Genomic DNA, 17093 nt, shown 5'->3' with positions numbered 1-17093 from the left:
CTTCTGTCTGGACTGGCTGCTTGGAAAATCGCTTAAATCCTTCCTGTGAGCAAGTTAGTCAAGTACATAGTCCAATTGGCTTTGGGCCAACAGATAGGCGGTCCTCTCAAAGTTTTTCAGGAACACTTCTGGGTCCTCGCCTGCCTTCTTTTTAAATAGGATGTGAAGTTATGGATTCACCTGGGGTATCCTGGTCACAGCAGTCTGCCTGGCCTGTGCTATCGCGAAAAACATGCATCCAAATTGGGTGCTTGTTTTTTCAACGAGTGCATATCCACCTCTCCTCTGTGCACGATGCTATATTTTAATGACCTGCTGCATTAAAATGATGTACTAGGTAACACTTGTGCATCCCTAGCGCACAAGCATCTGGCGCCCAGAACAACAGCGGAAGCTGACCTGACCAAAGCTCCCTGCCCACTCCCGGCAGCATTCTGAAAGGAGATTGGCCCTTTCATTGACATATGACAGTGAATGGACCAATCTGTACTGTGAAGGAGTGAATATATGAATATTAGCATGTCGGCACCTTCCCTCTACAAGTCACCAGAGCCACCTAGGCAAGCGCTGCATGAGCCTGTTACCCCGGGTCGGCTGGAGGGTAGCACCTTGAGCAGCAGGGCGGCCACTGAGCTGCCTACCCTGCTAGACACTTCGCACACAACCCACTGCATCGCAGTTTACGGGCTCTGGACCAGCTCATCACCAGATGACTCGTTTTGTACCTATTTATTTATTTTCTTAGGGTAGTCCCCCTTAAGAGCTGAAGAAGGCCATGGGACTCGGCCTGGGGTGAAGTCATAAGCGTGAGCTGCAAGTTGGACTCTGTGTTCGTACCTTTGTCTTTTGTCAGTGGCGACTCTGGGGCTGGCATTAAATTTCCCATGTTAAAATGTATGCGTTGGGCGCACGACAAAGTTTTGCATCAGTAGGTAATAGCTAATAGCCTCATCTACATGGCATTTACTTTTATTGAGCACTATTAGCTATGCACTTGTTTGCATGCATGTTTTAGATGCGCTAATCCCAATAATGCATCAGGAGTGATTCTAGTGTGTCCAGTCACACATCAATCTGTGCGCTAAGCTGCCCCTGAGTTAGCACTGTATTTTTTTGTATAAGTAGTTCTTGCAGCGCCCGCTGCTGGTCAGTTTGAGTTTTTAGGGTATTCTGCAATTGCTGCTGCCCTGTAGCAAGGATCTGGATCACTTGATCCATCTTTCCTGCTTTTTGAGCCATCTCCAAACTGGGTGTCTCTCCGGGGAAAGGAGAAGGGGTAAAAAATCAAAAAGAACCTGCTGGCCTGTCTGGCCCTGACTTACTGCTTGATCACTGACTGCACAGGCAGGGCTACCACCTTGACCTGTTGAATCATCAGTTGGATGAGTGGATCTGGGAGATCCAAGGAGAAAAGAAAAAAATTCTCTAGGTTTTTATTTTTCTTCTCTGCTGCGGCTGTGGGCTTCTACCTGTGCTCCCTCCCTTGGCAAGAGATCCCATGACTGACACATATGTGATGCTGAGTGGTCAGGACTAGCCAGAGAACAGACTCCAGGCTGGACTTTGGCAAATACTTTGTAAGCTTCTTTATTGGTGAACAGTAATAAAATAACATAGCTGGTTTTGCAGTTCAACAAAACAATTGTAACTTAGAGCTCGTTATCTTGAGGCTTCCATCTCTCTCTGGATCCTCCCTCATCCCTTGAGCCCTGGCCTCTTATCCATCGCTTGCAGTGATCCACCCTAGCCCAAAATCCCTTGCTGGGTAAGAGTTAAGGAGCACCAGTACAGATAGCTGTAGCTGGTCCTTTAAGGTGTTCTGAGCGTGTTTCTTATATGCTCCCTCACAGGGGTGGGGGTAAAAAATATTGGTTTTATATTTAATTAAATTTAATTGAAGTAATATTGTTAAATAATGCTTCTAAGATTTTTATTTTAAAAAAAGCTTTGCCACGTCTGTTTAACTTCTGTTAAAGTTACCACATGCACAAGGGAGAACAAATGGCCCATTGGTAAGAGAAATGGGCTGAAAACAAGGGAAACCGGTGTTCAAATTCTACTTCTTCCCTTTGACATTTCTCATGACCTTAGTCAAGTCACATTATCTTCCTCTTCCTTAGGTACCAATTTTTCATACCTGAAAAAAATGTAAATCACCTTGATCTAAAATGGAAAAGATGATCTAGAAATACTAAATTATATATAATTGCCTTTTCCTTCTAATTTGTGCAGCAAAAGCCTAATGGAATAGCCTATAGTTTTTTTTTGTGAACCTAGTACTAGATTTTAAATTCGTAATGGAATAATCATTTCTGATTCTTAACCAGAGATTTTTAATGTACGGTGAAAAAAGCCCCACGTATAATTACTTATTTTGTATTTTGTTTTTTAGATGAAAGATCTTAAAGAATATATAAAGAAAAACAGTCCTGTAGTCAGAAAAACTAAAAAGTAAGTTTACCTTATTTTTAAAAGTATTGCATTCATTCTGATTTCAGCAACACTAATTTGAGTTATTAATCAAAATGTATATTTTAGCAGTATGTGATTGGTTACTTCAAGCATGAGAGTCCTTTCATAAATCAAATATTCTTTTTGTGCATTCAAAACAAATTACCATGCCCATTTGTTAAATTTATTGATATAGGATTAGCAAAGATGGTTTGAAATGAAGACCTGGGAAGAGCAACTTTCAAAGGCATTTACCTGAGTAAAATGATCTGACTGAAAATTGTCCTCCTCAAATGCGGGTAAATGTATGCATAGGTTCCACATAGTGTAGTAGAAAAAAAGAAGCATTCCTGTGGGCAACTTTTGATCGGATAGAAAAATATGCATAGATTTCATTTGTTCCCCATCCCCTTCCCCAAACAAGGTCAAGATCTCCCAGCATGAAGAAGCAACCACCCTCCACTCTCACCAATCAAGCTCTGCACTCCATGAGGCAGATCCAGTCCCCTCCCACCTCAGGGTAATGAGTTCCTACCATTCTGGCTAGTCCCAGTGTTCGTTGGCAGGAGGAATGTGAGAACCTTTCTGTTGGCACTACTGCAGCTGCAGTAGTGCCAACTGTGGCTGTTATGGGGCCGACAGGAAGGCTTTCATGTCTCTCCTGCTGGTCAGTTTTTGGACCTTGCAGAGTGGTTGGCATTCATTCAAGGGAGAGGGGGGAGAAGGGAATTAAGAGAGGGGGAATTCCAGCCTATAGCCAGTTTGGGTGATCTTTGTGGAGATCTGGTTCTTGCATAATGGGTGCAGGGCTTCTTTGGGGAGAGGGTTGGTGTTTGAATGGGGGTCTTCCTTGAAGATGGGGATCCAGATTTGGGTCAGTGGGGGGAATGGACTCCTAGTGGAAGATTGAGTCTGGCTTGATGGGAGGAAGGTTGTAGGCCTTGATTGCAAGGTTCAGGCCTTACTCTGGAGGGAGGGGAGTTTGGGATATAATGAACATTCCCTATGCTAACTGTCCCATTCACTTTGATCTGGTTAACATGGGCAGTTTTTATATGCACTGTGGGGTGAATTTTCAAAATATGTGCATAAAAATCAGCATATAGGTGCATAAGTAGCATCTACTCGCATAAATAATAATACGCATATGCGCGTATTTTCCACTTTTGTGCGCAGATATACGTGTTTAAAAAAGGGGCAGTTTCAGGGCCTTCCCAGATGGAGCCAATATGTGTATAAGTTGCAATTTCAAAAGACACATGAATCCATTTGCCAACTTACTTGTGTATTTTTACACCTGCTAAGGCGTAAGTGATATTAAATGTGTTTATGGTATAGTACTGACTGATTTGGGTGAACCGAGGGGAGTTCAGGCTGAAGAACCAGGAAGATCTCGATGACCTGGAGAAGGACTGGGTGAATTGATGGACTAATTAGTAAACTGGTTAATATCTTTTCTGTGTGCACATTTTAAAACTGGCTGACTTATGCGAGTAAGTCCTACTTTTCTTCCACACTTAAAATTCACATGCATATATTTTTTAAATAAGTAGGAAAAGTATGCGTGTTCAATGCAGTGCTTCTATTTGCACTTATGTTGCAGGGTAGAGAACGCGTGTTTTATAAAATGCACATATCATATGTGAATGTTACAAAAAGTTTGCATAGATCCGCTCACGCCATATTCACATGTTTATGCTGCTGTGCATTTGTTTGAAAATTATCTTGTGTTTGTTTACTACATTCATTGTGTTAGCATGCATGCTTGTTTTGCATGCCTGCTAAAGAGGCTTCTTTCTAGTGGGTGTGTGAAAGATTTTAGAGTATCTCATTTTGAGTGTGCTTTTTCCTTACTGTCCCCGAGATCAATCCAGACAAGTGGGTTTTTCTCCCCTACCAGCAGATGGAGACAAAGAAGAAAAGCTTTACTGTACCACTGGTACATAAGACAGTGTGCCACCTGAGGTTGCTCAATAGGGATGTGCATTCGTTTTCAACGAATGCGCAATCCACAACTATTAGGTCCCTTTTCGTTTGATGCGTGGGTCCGCGAAATGCATGGCGAACCCCCACAAATGCAACATATCATTAGTTTTATTCTTTTGGTTCGCGATGTTTTAGTGGCCGTTTGAAATAGGCCATGTGGGAGTATCCACCAGTGGTGGATTTGCCTATCGAGAGATCGGGCTTCCCCCGGTGGGCCGGGCTAGCTGATTACGTGGCCTCCTCTGCTCCTGCTCACATTTGAGGGCGCCGGGCCGAAGAAATGAAGACAGGCGTAGCCAGCTGCCGCCGGCCTCCAGCAGTGCCGAAGAAAAGATGATCGACGCAGCCAGCCGCTGCTGGAGAAATGAAGACCGGTGTAGCCAGCTGCTGTCCAAGACCAGGCTGGCGGAGCCGAAGAAATGAAGACCGGCGCAGCCAGCCGCCGGAGAAATGAAGACCGGCACAGCCAGCCGCCGCCGGAGAGCAGGCTGGTGGGGCCAAAGAAAAGAAGATCAGCGCTGCTAGCCGCCACCGGAGACTAGCTGTTCAGCTAGAGGCCTTTATGTATATATGTATTTGAGATTGGAAGGGTGCTTCTGTGTGTGTGTGTGTATTTAGTGTGTATGTGAGAAAGGAATGGTGCTTCTTTGTGTGAGACAGGGAAGGTGCTTCATGTATGTGAGATAGGTAGGGTGCTTCTGTATGTGTGTGGTGTATATGTGAGTCAGGGAGAGTGCTTGTGTGTGTCAATGTGTGTGTGTGCGAGAGAGATGGAGCATGTTTTTGGCTGGCTTGTGGCTGTGAGAGAGGGCATATATGTGATTGAGCCTATTTGTAAGTGAGATAGAACATGTGTGTGATTGAGAGCTTGTGTGTAAGTAAGAGAAAGCGATAGCATTGTGTGATTGAGAGAGACTGGCCAGAGAGGTGACGTGTGTATGTGTGAGAGAGACTGCTCCGGGAGATGATTGGTGTGTGAGAGACAAGAAACTGGTCCTGAGGGTGTGACTGGTGTGTGTGTGAGAGACAGAAGAGACTAGTTGTGGTCCCTAAGGAAGAGGACCGTGAGGACAGCTTCAGCAGCTACTGCTGCTTCTGGTGTGGCCTGCAAGGGAAAGGAGTTGGAGAACTGTTGGAGAGGGTAAGTAAAAGTGGCTTTTTAAGTTCATTTTTCTTGATTGACTACCATTTTAATTATTGGGTAGTATGTGATGTGTCTGCTGTTTGAAATATTTTATTGGTGTTTGGTAAAGCTTTCAAAATTTGCATGAGTCTTTAATTATTGGATATTCTATTCATCAGCTGTTTTGAAATTATTTTATTAGTATGATTTTACTATTATGATTAATGATTTATATATCTTGATTTTATTGATTGTTTCTTGAGGAATGGTGAAATTTTTATTTTTCCATTGTTGCACTGTATAGAGTCTGGCGTTATGCGTTTTACAGTTCAGTTTTTGTCTGCACATTTCTATTTATAGTTTATGTGGCTTTATTCTGTATTTGGTAAGGGTTTGTGTTCTGCATGCAGAGACTGAGATGAAGCATTCTTTTAATATGTGGTTTCTCTGTAGGGATCTGTAGTAGCTTGGCCTGTTCTGTTTTCCTGATAGGAGGTGTATTGATATTTTAGATTTTGGTGTAATATTTGTGGTATTCTTTTTCATAGGTAGGGTTGTTATTCTTTGAGTGTTGGCAGATAGTACTGTGTTGATATGGGAGGACCATGCCGAAATATATCACAATAGGTATGATGCCATATGAATTCCAAGATGCAAAGTTTTCTTGTGGGCATCACAACAGTGCATGAAATTATCTCAATAACGTATATATTAATTTTACCTCAGAATGTCACTTTTCATGTAAAATGTGTTAAATGCATAATTTAAAATTGTGTATGGGGAGGTGGGGGTAGGGCGCCAGGCTGTAAGGTTTGCCTAGCATGCCTAATACCCTTGCACCGGCCCTGTGCACAGCAGCAACGCTCCACCCCACCCAGGCATAGTTCATCATGTTTCAGGTCCTAGCACGTGAGTTAGACTCCTTGGTCCGTGTTTCAAGACGGGTCGGGTGGACAGTACGCCCCGGTTGACAGTCACGCCACATTCCGTGTTTCAAGACGGGTCGGGTGGACAGTATGCCCCGGTTGACAGTCACGCTGCATGCTGAGCCTCGTCTTGTCTTGCCTCCTTGTCTTTCCCCTATCAACACCACAGCGACCTGACTACCTCTGCTCTGCCAGCCTGTCTAGCCCCTATCAAAACCACAGGGACCAGACTACCTTCACTCTGCCATCCTGTCTTGCACCTATCAACTTTCTGCCACTCTGCCTTGCTGCCATACACCAGACGATTCTACTCCTTGTGGTGTTCTTGCCACTATCATGGTTCCTCAGTGTGTTGATGCTAGTCTTTCTGCTGATCTTTGAATGGACCACCCACCTGTTGGCGTGGCTGGAGACTAGCTGGACAACTTATTTGGATAATTTGCTCACCTTTCTAGGCTACAAATCCAGATGGGAGGGTGTCCTATCAGGTCGTCAAGGCCACTGTACTACAGAGAGCTGGGTACTCTCCAGAATACTACCAGCAGCAGTTCCAATGGGTGGTCCTACAGCTCAGGGAGAGCCCCAGAAACCTTTCATCATTTGAAAGATGCTGGTTGGAAGTGGCTCCAGCCAGAAGCAAGCTCGTAACTGGAAGTGGCTCATCAAACACTCCTGGGGCAGTTCCTAGATGGGCTGGACTGGCTCATGTGGAATTGTTTCTGCAGATACACTGGGCTCATCCTGGAGAGAGTTCTGGAAGTGATGGAAGCCTTCCACCAGGCACAGTCAATGCCTGCCGGCTTAAGGGGCTTAGAGAGACAATCTGTAATAATTCCCTAGTGTGGTACAGAAAACAGAGGACCTCAACAATAAAGGTAGGGGGCCCAGTCTCTGTACCCGGCTTCCAGATGCCAGTCTCATCCACATATTTTAACTGTGGACAAAAAGGACATTTGGCAAAGGACTGTTGGTATTGCCGAAGTGTGGCTATGGACGTTAGCCTGGTGACCCAGCCAGCGCACAGTGAAGAAGTATACATACTTAAAAACAACACTCTCAAGCAGTGACAACTCAGAATCTGAATAAAAAAGGGAATCTGGAGAAGTGGGAATAACCCAGAAATGGGGCCTTGCAGACCCTCTCTTTTCAAGTCCTTTGTGCGGAGAACGGGCAAAAGAAGACTGCTGTCTGTATAGGCAGCCAGAAACAGAAGAGCTTTAAGTGAACCAGGTAGAGCAGAAACCCGACTGACCCTATGGGAGTGTACTTTCTGTAAAACAGAAGATAATTCAAAGGAAGAATGTCCTTGGCTTGATGATCTGGAGTGCGAACACAAATTAGCGGAAAAATGTAAGAAGGAGCAAAGAACGGCAACAGAGCTCCAGAATGTTAACACATGGGAAAATGCTTGGAAGCACATGTTGCCAAAACTCCAAAGCTGCAATTTTATGGGAGTCCCATGTGCATGACTTAAGGATTTTATAATCCAGATGGAACTGGATGGAGCTTCCACCCAGGCCTTTGTAGATTCTGGCTCTAACAAAATGCTCATTCACCAGGATGACGACATGCTCAGTTGTTTAGTACGAGGGAGACCTCATTTTCCATAGCAGCTCCAACGCAGTGGAATCTCATTCCCATGGAATTGAGGTCTTTGGATAACGTTAAAAGATTTAAATTAGAATTTAAAGAGTTTTTACTCCACCGTGCTTATAATATGTAACAGCCTGAAGTATGTGTAATTCAGTTATCAGAGAAAAGAATGTGAGAACATGGTTATTAGAAAAATGAGAATAATGTGAGTAGAGTAAATGCTATGAGTTCTCGTTAATGTCAACTATGACGAATAAATAACTTTGTCAATTTAACTTTGTCAATTTAACTTTGTTAATGTCAATTTATGACGAATAAATAACTTGATCTAGGGACATAGATACCAGTATGTGGTAGTACTTTTCTTCAGTTTCTGTTAAAAATATTTTGTCTGAAGTGTATGTTCATTATTGTTTTTACTATGTATGTATTTTTGTTCATCGCCTAGGCCTATTTTGTGTTAGGTGATCAATAAATTTTATGAAATGAAATGAAGATCACATCAACTATAAGAAAATAGAGACAATGACATGCATACATGGGGACGAAGAGAAGTGTTCAACCTTTCACATTCTCTTGACGAATGCAGCAGGACAAGCCAAAAGTGGATGCGCTTTTCTATGCCATATCTAAATGGACGACTATCCCCATGGAAGGAGGAGCGGACTTGAAGGATGTGCAAGATAGGAGGATTGAGGCCATCCTTAAGTAAGCATTTGAAGCAGTAGCAATGACCTTAAACATAGCTTCTTGTTGTTCCCTGATGGCTCACTCTTGTTTGCTTCTCTCTGAAGAGGTTGATGACTCTGGTGTGAATTCCAGGATAGTTATGGAACCTGCCACCACCTTTTTAGCAGATGCAGGCTGCGATTTGGTTCGCACCTCGGCTAGAGGAGAGGCTTCAGTAATAGCGGCCAGGCATCAGTTATGGCTGAGAAATTGGTCAGCCGATGCAACCTTCAAAGCTAATCTTACAAAATTACCCTTTAAAGGCTCGCTTTTGTTTGGGAGCGAGTTGGAGAAACTGGCCAGTAAGTTGGGCGAATCCCCGGTTCTTCGGTTGCCAGAGGATAAGAAGCAGTCACTGCACCCCTGTGGTATGAGGGGGTCATCTCAGGGGTTCCAAGCAGTTTCGTTCCTACAGCGGGGTGATCTTTCAGAATACTTGGCCTTTTGGTAGGTCTCAGTCCTTTCGACCCAGACAGCCCAGGTGGGATGCAGGCTTGGGTAATTTTTTGGTTGTCAAGAGAAATGTTATGAGATATCTGGAGGTTTCTAAACCTTTCTGAAAGACAGATCGCCTGTTTGTTCTTCATGGTGGAGGTAAACAGGGCGAGCCAGCTTCGCGGTCCAAAATAGCTTGTTGGATTAAGGAGGTATTGGTATGCACTGTTAACAAGCGAACCACCTTCCGGGTGGAAGAAAGGGCAGCTCTAAAAGATGCTCAAGATAAGAGAATTGAGCCTATCCTTTAACAGGCCTTTGAGGCCATGGCAATGAATTTGCAATTGCTACTTGCTGCTACTTGGTGGCTTGGGCTAGTTTGCGTCTCTCTCAGTAGACACAAGGAGAGCAGCCCAATGGCAGATTGGTGATGGAACCCAATGCGGGCTGTGACTTGGTGTGGATGACCGGTAGAGGAGTGGCTTCTGTGATAGCGGCTAGGCACCAGTTGTGGCTGCAAAATTGGTCAGTAGGCACTATTTCTAAGTCCAGTCTCACAAGGTGTTCTTTTAAGGGTTCTCTGTTATTCGGAAGTGAGTTGGAGAAGTCGGTAAATAGCTGGGGCAAATCCAAGGTTCCTCGATTGCTGAAGGACAAGAAGGTGGCGTCATGTCCTTATGGGGCGAAGGGCCACTCCAGGGATTCCCATCAGTTTCATCCTTACAGAGGAGCAACTATTCAAAGATCTCATCCCTTCAGATGATTTCAGTCCTTTTGGCCTAAGAAGACTCATAAGGATGCAGGCTCTGGGGCCAGAGCACCTTGATCTTTGCAATAAAGTTGTGAGGGCTCACCTACTGGAGCAGGAGATAGACGGGTGTCTATCTTGCTTTTAGCAAAGGTGGGCCCAGATTACAACTATCACTCCTTCAAGTGGTAAGGGACAGCTATGCTCTAGAATTTCTCCAAATTCCTCCAGATGCATTTATGTTCTCTCTATGCAATTCTCTACAGAAGAGAGTGGTCGTGAATACTACATTAAGTAGGCTGTTGAATTTGAAGGCTGAAATTCCTGTTCCCAGATCACAAGAAATTATGGAGTGCTATTCCATTTATTTTGTCATTCCCAAGAAGGAGGAGGGGTCCTTTTGGTCCATCCTCAATCTGAAGGGCGTCAAACGACATTTGTATGTGACTCATTTCAGAATGGAAACTCTATATTCTGTAAATAATGGCAATACAAACAGGGGAATTTCTCACGTCTCTCGAACCTTTGAGCCGATCTACATATTCTTTTTTGCCAGGAACATCGTTTCCTAAGCTTTGCCATTCTGGGACATCATTATCAATTTCAGGTCCTGCTCTTTGGGCTGGCTACTGTGTCCAGGAACTTCTCCAAGGTCATGAAGTGTCCCTGCACCTGAAAGGCATTCTGTTCCCATATCTTTATGATTGGTTGTTTCAGGCCAAAAGTGCAGATGAGAGTCACTTTGTATCTCGCAAGGAGATCTCTTTGCTTCAGGAGCTAGGCTGGTTGGAGAACTTGGCCAAGAACAGTTTGCAGCCCTCTCAGATACTTGAGTATCTTGGCATGCAATTTGATATGGAGCAGGACAGAGTGTCTCTACTGGAGAGTCACATTCAGAAGTTAGTCACTCAAATTCAGTCCCTGAGATGGACTATTCGCCCAATGGTGTGGTCTTACCTGCAGGTCCGAAGATCGATGGCAGCCACGTTGGATGTAGTCTCCTGGTTGAGGGCACACATACGGCTACTTCAGCGCATTTTGCTTTCCTGGAAGAATCCACAGTCACAGGAGTACACAGTGAGACTCCACGTACCATTGTAAGTAAGCACCTAGTTGCAGTGGTGGCTACAAGCAGATCATCTGAGGAAGAGGATTTCCTTGAAGACACTGTACTGATTAGTGCTCACAACATATGCAAACCTTCTGGGTTAGGGGGCTCACTGTTAAGAATTGGTGACACAAGGTCAGTGGAATGCTGAGGAGTGGCAGAGGACCATCAATCAGTTGGAAGCACTTGCAGTTTGATTGGTATGCTTTCAGTTCGCCGAGAGGCTAGAAGGTTGAGCACTAAGGATAATTATCAGGCAGTGCCATGACAGTGTCCTACATCAATTATCAAGACAGAACCAGAAGCCAACAGGTGTCTGTGGAGATAGATGCATTCATGGTGTGGGCAGAACAACATCTCCAGGACCTATCCGCCTCCTACATTGCCAGGAAGGACAATGTAAGGGCTGACTTCTTCAGCAGGCAGGTCTTGGTCCTAGTAGAATGGGAGTTGGCAGAAGAGGCTTTTCAACTCATAGTGGAGTGCTGGGGTCACCCATACCTGCATTTACTGGCAAGCTCCAACAATGCAAAGGTACCATGGTTCTTCAATCGCAGAAGGGATCTGGGAACGCTGGGCATTGATGCTATCATTCAAGTTTGGCTGCAAAGCGGGGTGTTAAATGCCTTACTGTGATGGCCAATGATAGGCAAGGTCATTTGGAAGATTGCGAGTCAGATTGAAACTGTACTTCTGGAGGCTCCAGATTAGCCCCAGATGCCAATCTTCAGAGGCTACTGGTGGACAGTCCTCTCAGACTGCCACTCAGGAAAGATCTGTTGCATCAGGGGCCCATACTGCATGACAATCTGGGTTGGTTTTATCTTATAGCTTGGCCTTTGAGAGGGCTCGATTGCTGAAGCGAAGTTATTCTTCTGTAGTGATTACCACCTTGCTCCGGGCCAGGAAATTTTCGAAATCTCTAGCTTATGTTAGGGTTTGGAGAGTGTTTGAGAGCTGGTGTGAGGAGAGAGGTTCTCACCTTCTTAAAGTTGAAATTCCACTGATATTGGAAGTTTTGCTGGAAGATTTGGTTAAAGGCTTGGCCTTAAATACTCTGAAGGTGCAAGTAGCAGCTCTTGCTTGCTGTAGGGGAGGGGTCAATGGTGGACTCTTGCCTTCTCATTCAGATGTGTTCAAGTTTTTGAAGGGCGTTAAGCATCTATGTCTTCCCTTGTGGCTCCCGGTGCCTTTTTGGGACCTTAATCTAGTCTTGCGTTTTTTTGTCGGGTCCTCCATTTCGGCCACTGCGTGCTCTCTTTGCAGCTGCTCACTTTGAAAACAATTTTTCTGGTAGCAATCTGTTGAGCAGAACAGGTCTTCGAGATGCAAGCTCTTTCTTGCCATTAGCTATTTCTACAAATGATTCCAGAGCGGTACAGCTTAGGACTGTACCTTCCTTTATGTCGAAAGTGGTTTCGGAGTTTCATTTGAAGCAGTCTATTTCCCTGCCCATGCTGGACAGGAATAGAGATGAGCATGATTATCATCTGTTGTAAGCCTTGGATGTCAAACAGCATCTGGTGCAGTTACTTGAAGACTACTTGCTCTTTCAGGAACTCTGATCGACTGTGTTCCTTGGAGAAGGTAAACAAGGAGAACTGGCGATGTGGTTGACTATAGCCCATTGGGTGAAAGAAATCATTGTGGCTGCCTGTGTGGATGCAGATGTCCCAGTTACCTAGACAGGTCAGGGTGCATTCCACTAGAGCTCAGGCGGTTGACAGGACCGTGGGCAGCCTCCCGCCCTTTTTGGGAGTAGCTTTGGTATATCCCACTGGTGTGGATTGGCCTGTCTGAGTGCAGAGGAAGGAGAAATTCCTACTTAACCGGATAATTTCCTTTCCTCTAAGAAAGACAGTTCAATCCACAACCCACCCGGGGCTGCCTACTTGCTTTTAGTTCGTCCTTTATATGCAGACAATGAAGAGTGTTATTTCTGTTAATTCATTTGAAGCACTGGTAAATGACATAATCAGCCCCTAAGATTAATTGTTGATAACTTTTTTTGCTGAACTCAGTGTTTCCCAGTTGGTTGGAAGCATGAGTGAGTGATTGTTATTAACCATGTTCAAATATAATCAGTTTGTCCACAGATTGGCTTTTCTACAGATACTGGTGGGCTGATATCAAGGCACGGCTATGTCAGTGAATCAGCTTTATGCTGTCTCCATCTGCTAGTAGGAGGGCATAACCCACTGGTGTGGATTGGCCTGCCTTCCTTAGAGGAAAGGAAATTATTAGCTAAGTAGTAATTTCTCCTTTTCAGGGTGTTTTTAAATGTCTTAGCAAATGGCTTTATCCTAATCTCCAAATAACATATATCATATACCTGTATATATATTATTCAAAATTTATTATATCAAAGTTTTAAAACCTATCAACATACATAGAGTCCTTGGGATTCTTGATCAACTATCCCAAGTCTCACCTTCAGCCAGCCATGCAACTGGACTTTATTGGGGCGCGCCTGGACACTATCCAGGAGAGGGCCTACTCACCTCAGGACAGGGTAGAGACTTTAGGAGCTCTTGCAAGATATGACTCCAGCTGCCCACATGTCTCTGCTTATCAATTTCTCCAGCTGCTGGGCCATATGGCAGCAACGGTGCATGCCACCCTGTTTGCTCAGCTACATATGCACTATGCGCAATGGATGCTGCGTTCTCAGTGGTGTCGGGCATTGCAGGACATGCATGCTTGCATCATAGTCACTGAAAGGTTGCAGCAATCCCTCCTGTGATGGACACTCCCCGCAAAACTGGAGCGAGGTTGTCCTATATGGAATGCTCAGCCCCAGGCCACACTTACCACTGATGCTTCTCAGATGGGGTGTGGAGCGCAAGTTCTGGGTTACTGCACCCAGGGGTTTTGGTCGGTTCAGGAGGCCTTGGCTCCAGATCAGCCTCTTGGAGCTACGAGCGGTCTGCTATGCCTGTGGGTGTTCCGAGAGTTTCTCGTGAACAAGGTAGTTCTGGTTCAGACCGACAATGAGGTGGCCATGTGGTATCTGAACAAGGAGGGAGGAATCGGGTCGCTTCCCCTCTGCCAGGAGGCAGTTCAGGACTGGACATGGGCCATCAAGAACAGTAGCACTCTCCAGGCAGTGTACCTTCCGGGAGTGGACAACATTCTGGCGAATACCTTGAGTCAGACATTCATGCCCCACGAATTGTCCCTCAATCAGGAGGTGGCGAACAACATCTTACAGTGCTGGGGGACCCTGGACATAGACCTGTTTGCCTCCATAGAAAACAGGAAAGTGCATCAGTTTTGCTCCCTCGGCAGGAGGGGCAGAGGATCAATAGCTGATGCCTTCTCGATCCACTGGGGAATGGGCTTGCTGTACACCTACCTGCCCTTTCTGCTCATATCCAGGACACTTCAGAAGTTGCAGCAAGATCGAGGCTCCATGATCCTGATCACTCCCTGTTGGCCCCATCAGGTCTGGTTCCCGACCCTTCAGGACCTAACGCATCCCCTAATCCATTTGGAAACGGCCCCAGACCTCATCACCCAGGAACAGGGCAGACTCTGTCACCCCAATGTTCGGACTCTGGCCCTCACAGCTTGGATATCGATCAGGTGACGGTAGAGGCCCTTGGCCTACCAGAAGGGGCATCTTGTGTCCTTCTGGAGTCCAGAAAACCTTCCATGAGAAATTCTTATAATTTGAAGTGGAAACAGTTCTCTTCTGATGCGAGGGTCGCGGTCTGAATTCCTTCTCTTGCTCCCCTCCTGCACTTTTGGACTACCTATTGTCCTTCTCTGAGTCCGGTCTGCAGACTAAGTCAGTGAGGGTCCACCTCACCACCATAGGGGCATACTATCGGGGGTCGGATGGTTCCTCAATATCCTGCCATCCGCTTGTAAGCTGTTTCATGAGGGGTTTGCTTCAATTGAAGCTTCCCACTCGCCCTCCGGCAGTTTCCTGGGATCTCAACGTGGTCCCTTCTCAACTCATGAAACCTCTGTTTGAGCCGTTGCATTCTTGTGATCTCAAGTACCTTTCATGGAAGATGATCTTCTTGTTGCGGTCACATTGGCTCACCCCAAGTTCCTACCCAAGGTGGTTTCGGAGTTCCATCTCAACCAGTCCATCGTGCTGCTGTCGTTTTTCCCATGGCCTCATGTATACCGTGGTGAACTTGCTCTGCACACCCTGGATTGCAGAAGGGCGCTTGCATTCTATTTGGAACAGACAGTGCCCCACCACGCCTCTACTCAGCTGTTCGTTTCTTTTGACAAGAACAGATTAGGAGTTGTGGTCTCCAAGCAGACACTATGCAACTGGATAGCGGATTGCATCACCTTCTGCTATGCGCAGGCGGGTTTACAGCTTGATGGTCATATCAAAGCTCACTCTGTCTGGGCCATGTTGGTCTTGATGGCTCACTTGTGTGTGGTTCTCATCCACGAGATCTATAGGGCGGTGACCTGGAGTTCCCTCCACACTTATTCCTCACATTATTGCCTGGACAAAGATTGCAAGCAGGACAGTCGTTTTGCTCAGTCTGTCCTCCGTAACCTCTTCGTGCCATGAAAATCCAACTCTCTCCTATCCTTGGGTGCAGACCTACTCCTCTGGTTACTGCAGCTCCAGTTGTTGTGCACGTCGGCACTTGTTCTTTGCTGCTCTTGTTCAGGGAGACCTGGAGCTACTTTATCACCCATGTGTGAGGACTACCATCCTGCTTGTCCTTGGAGAAAGCAGAGTTGCTTACCTGTAAGAGGTGTTCTCCAAGGACAGCAGGATGTTAGTCCTCACAAAACCCGCCTGCCACTCCACAGAGTTGGGTTTCTCTCGGTTTGTTATTTTATTTTTCGTGTTTTCTCTGTTATAAAACTGAAGAGGGGGACCCCGCGTGGTTAGTGGCATGCTGGGCATGCTCAGTGTGCCTGACAAAGTTTCTAGAAACTTTGACAAAAGTTTTCCATGCTGGGCTCCATCTGATGATGTCACCCATTTGTGAGGAGTAACATCCTGCTATCCTTGGAGAACACTTCTTACAGGTAAGCAACTTTGTTTTCACAATGCATTGTGAGATAGCATATTTGTAGCAAAAAAGGATGATAATTAATAGTGGTGTACCTAAAGTATGTGGCACCCAGGGTGGATACTACCTTTGGCACCCCACTCTACCCCATAGCAATCCCCCAGTTTACTCCCTCTCTGTTTCCTCGGAATCCCCTCACTCAAAACTAATGAAACCATACTAATAACATTTCCAATGAGATGATGAATAGAATAACATCCAATAATTAACAGCTCATACAAAATTTAAAATTTTTTCAAAACAGCAATAAAATATTCCAAAATATCAGAGACATCAGACACCCAATTATTAAAACTAATGATGGAAAAATTTCCCTCTCTTCATACCTGAAATCTTTTAATTTCCAGTCACCCTGAATTTGTCTTGGATTAGTGGTTCAACACAAAATGTCTTCACACACACATAACGCAGGCAGAATTCCATTGACATAAAAACACAAATAACCCAGGCATACTCCTATTCTCTCTCACACACACACCCACAAACAAATTCCTGGGGGAGAGCAGTAGGATGCTCGTGGGGGGAGTAGAGAAGCCCTATATATAGAAAACCTCACAAACCAAAACAGCATCAGCTGCCACACTAAATCCTACTGTTGGAAAGGCAACACTGCAAATATAATATCGGGCCCTAAAACAGCAATGCACCTCATATTAGGAAAACAGAACAAGCCAGGCTGCTATATATCCCTACACAGAAACTACCTGCTAGCAGAGTACCTCACGTCTGTCACATGCGCAGAACACACACAGACCCTCACCAGATACACAATAAAGAGACCACAAAATATAAATAAAAATATGCAGACAAAAATTGAACTGGAGATCACTAAAGCCAGACTCTGTACGCAGTGCAATAATGGAAAATTTGACTCTCCATTCCTCATAAAACAAACAAAATCACTCTCATATTGATCTCTTTCTCACACACACACACT

The 17093-nt window shown here is 45.1% G+C and overlaps 1 protein-coding gene across 1 annotated transcript in view; it reads left to right on the top strand.

Moving 5' to 3' along the window:
• ZCWPW2 (zinc finger CW-type and PWWP domain containing 2) overlaps window positions 1-17093 on the top strand; it is a 197793-nt gene that overhangs the window by 103403 nt on the left and 77297 nt on the right. The window contains exon 6 of the mRNA XM_029587073.1: window positions 2393-2451. Coding sequence (XP_029442933.1) covers window positions 2393-2451 — 59 coding nt within the window. The remainder of the gene's footprint in view (window positions 1-2392; window positions 2452-17093) is intronic.

Source organism: Rhinatrema bivittatum, chromosome 2 (assembly GCF_901001135.1).
Source record: "Rhinatrema bivittatum chromosome 2, aRhiBiv1.1, whole genome shotgun sequence".
NCBI classification, from domain to species: Eukaryota; Metazoa; Chordata; class Amphibia; order Gymnophiona; family Rhinatrematidae; genus Rhinatrema; species Rhinatrema bivittatum.
The sequence above is the reverse complement of the archived record's forward strand: the minus strand, read 5'-3'. Positions and strand labels throughout refer to the sequence as shown.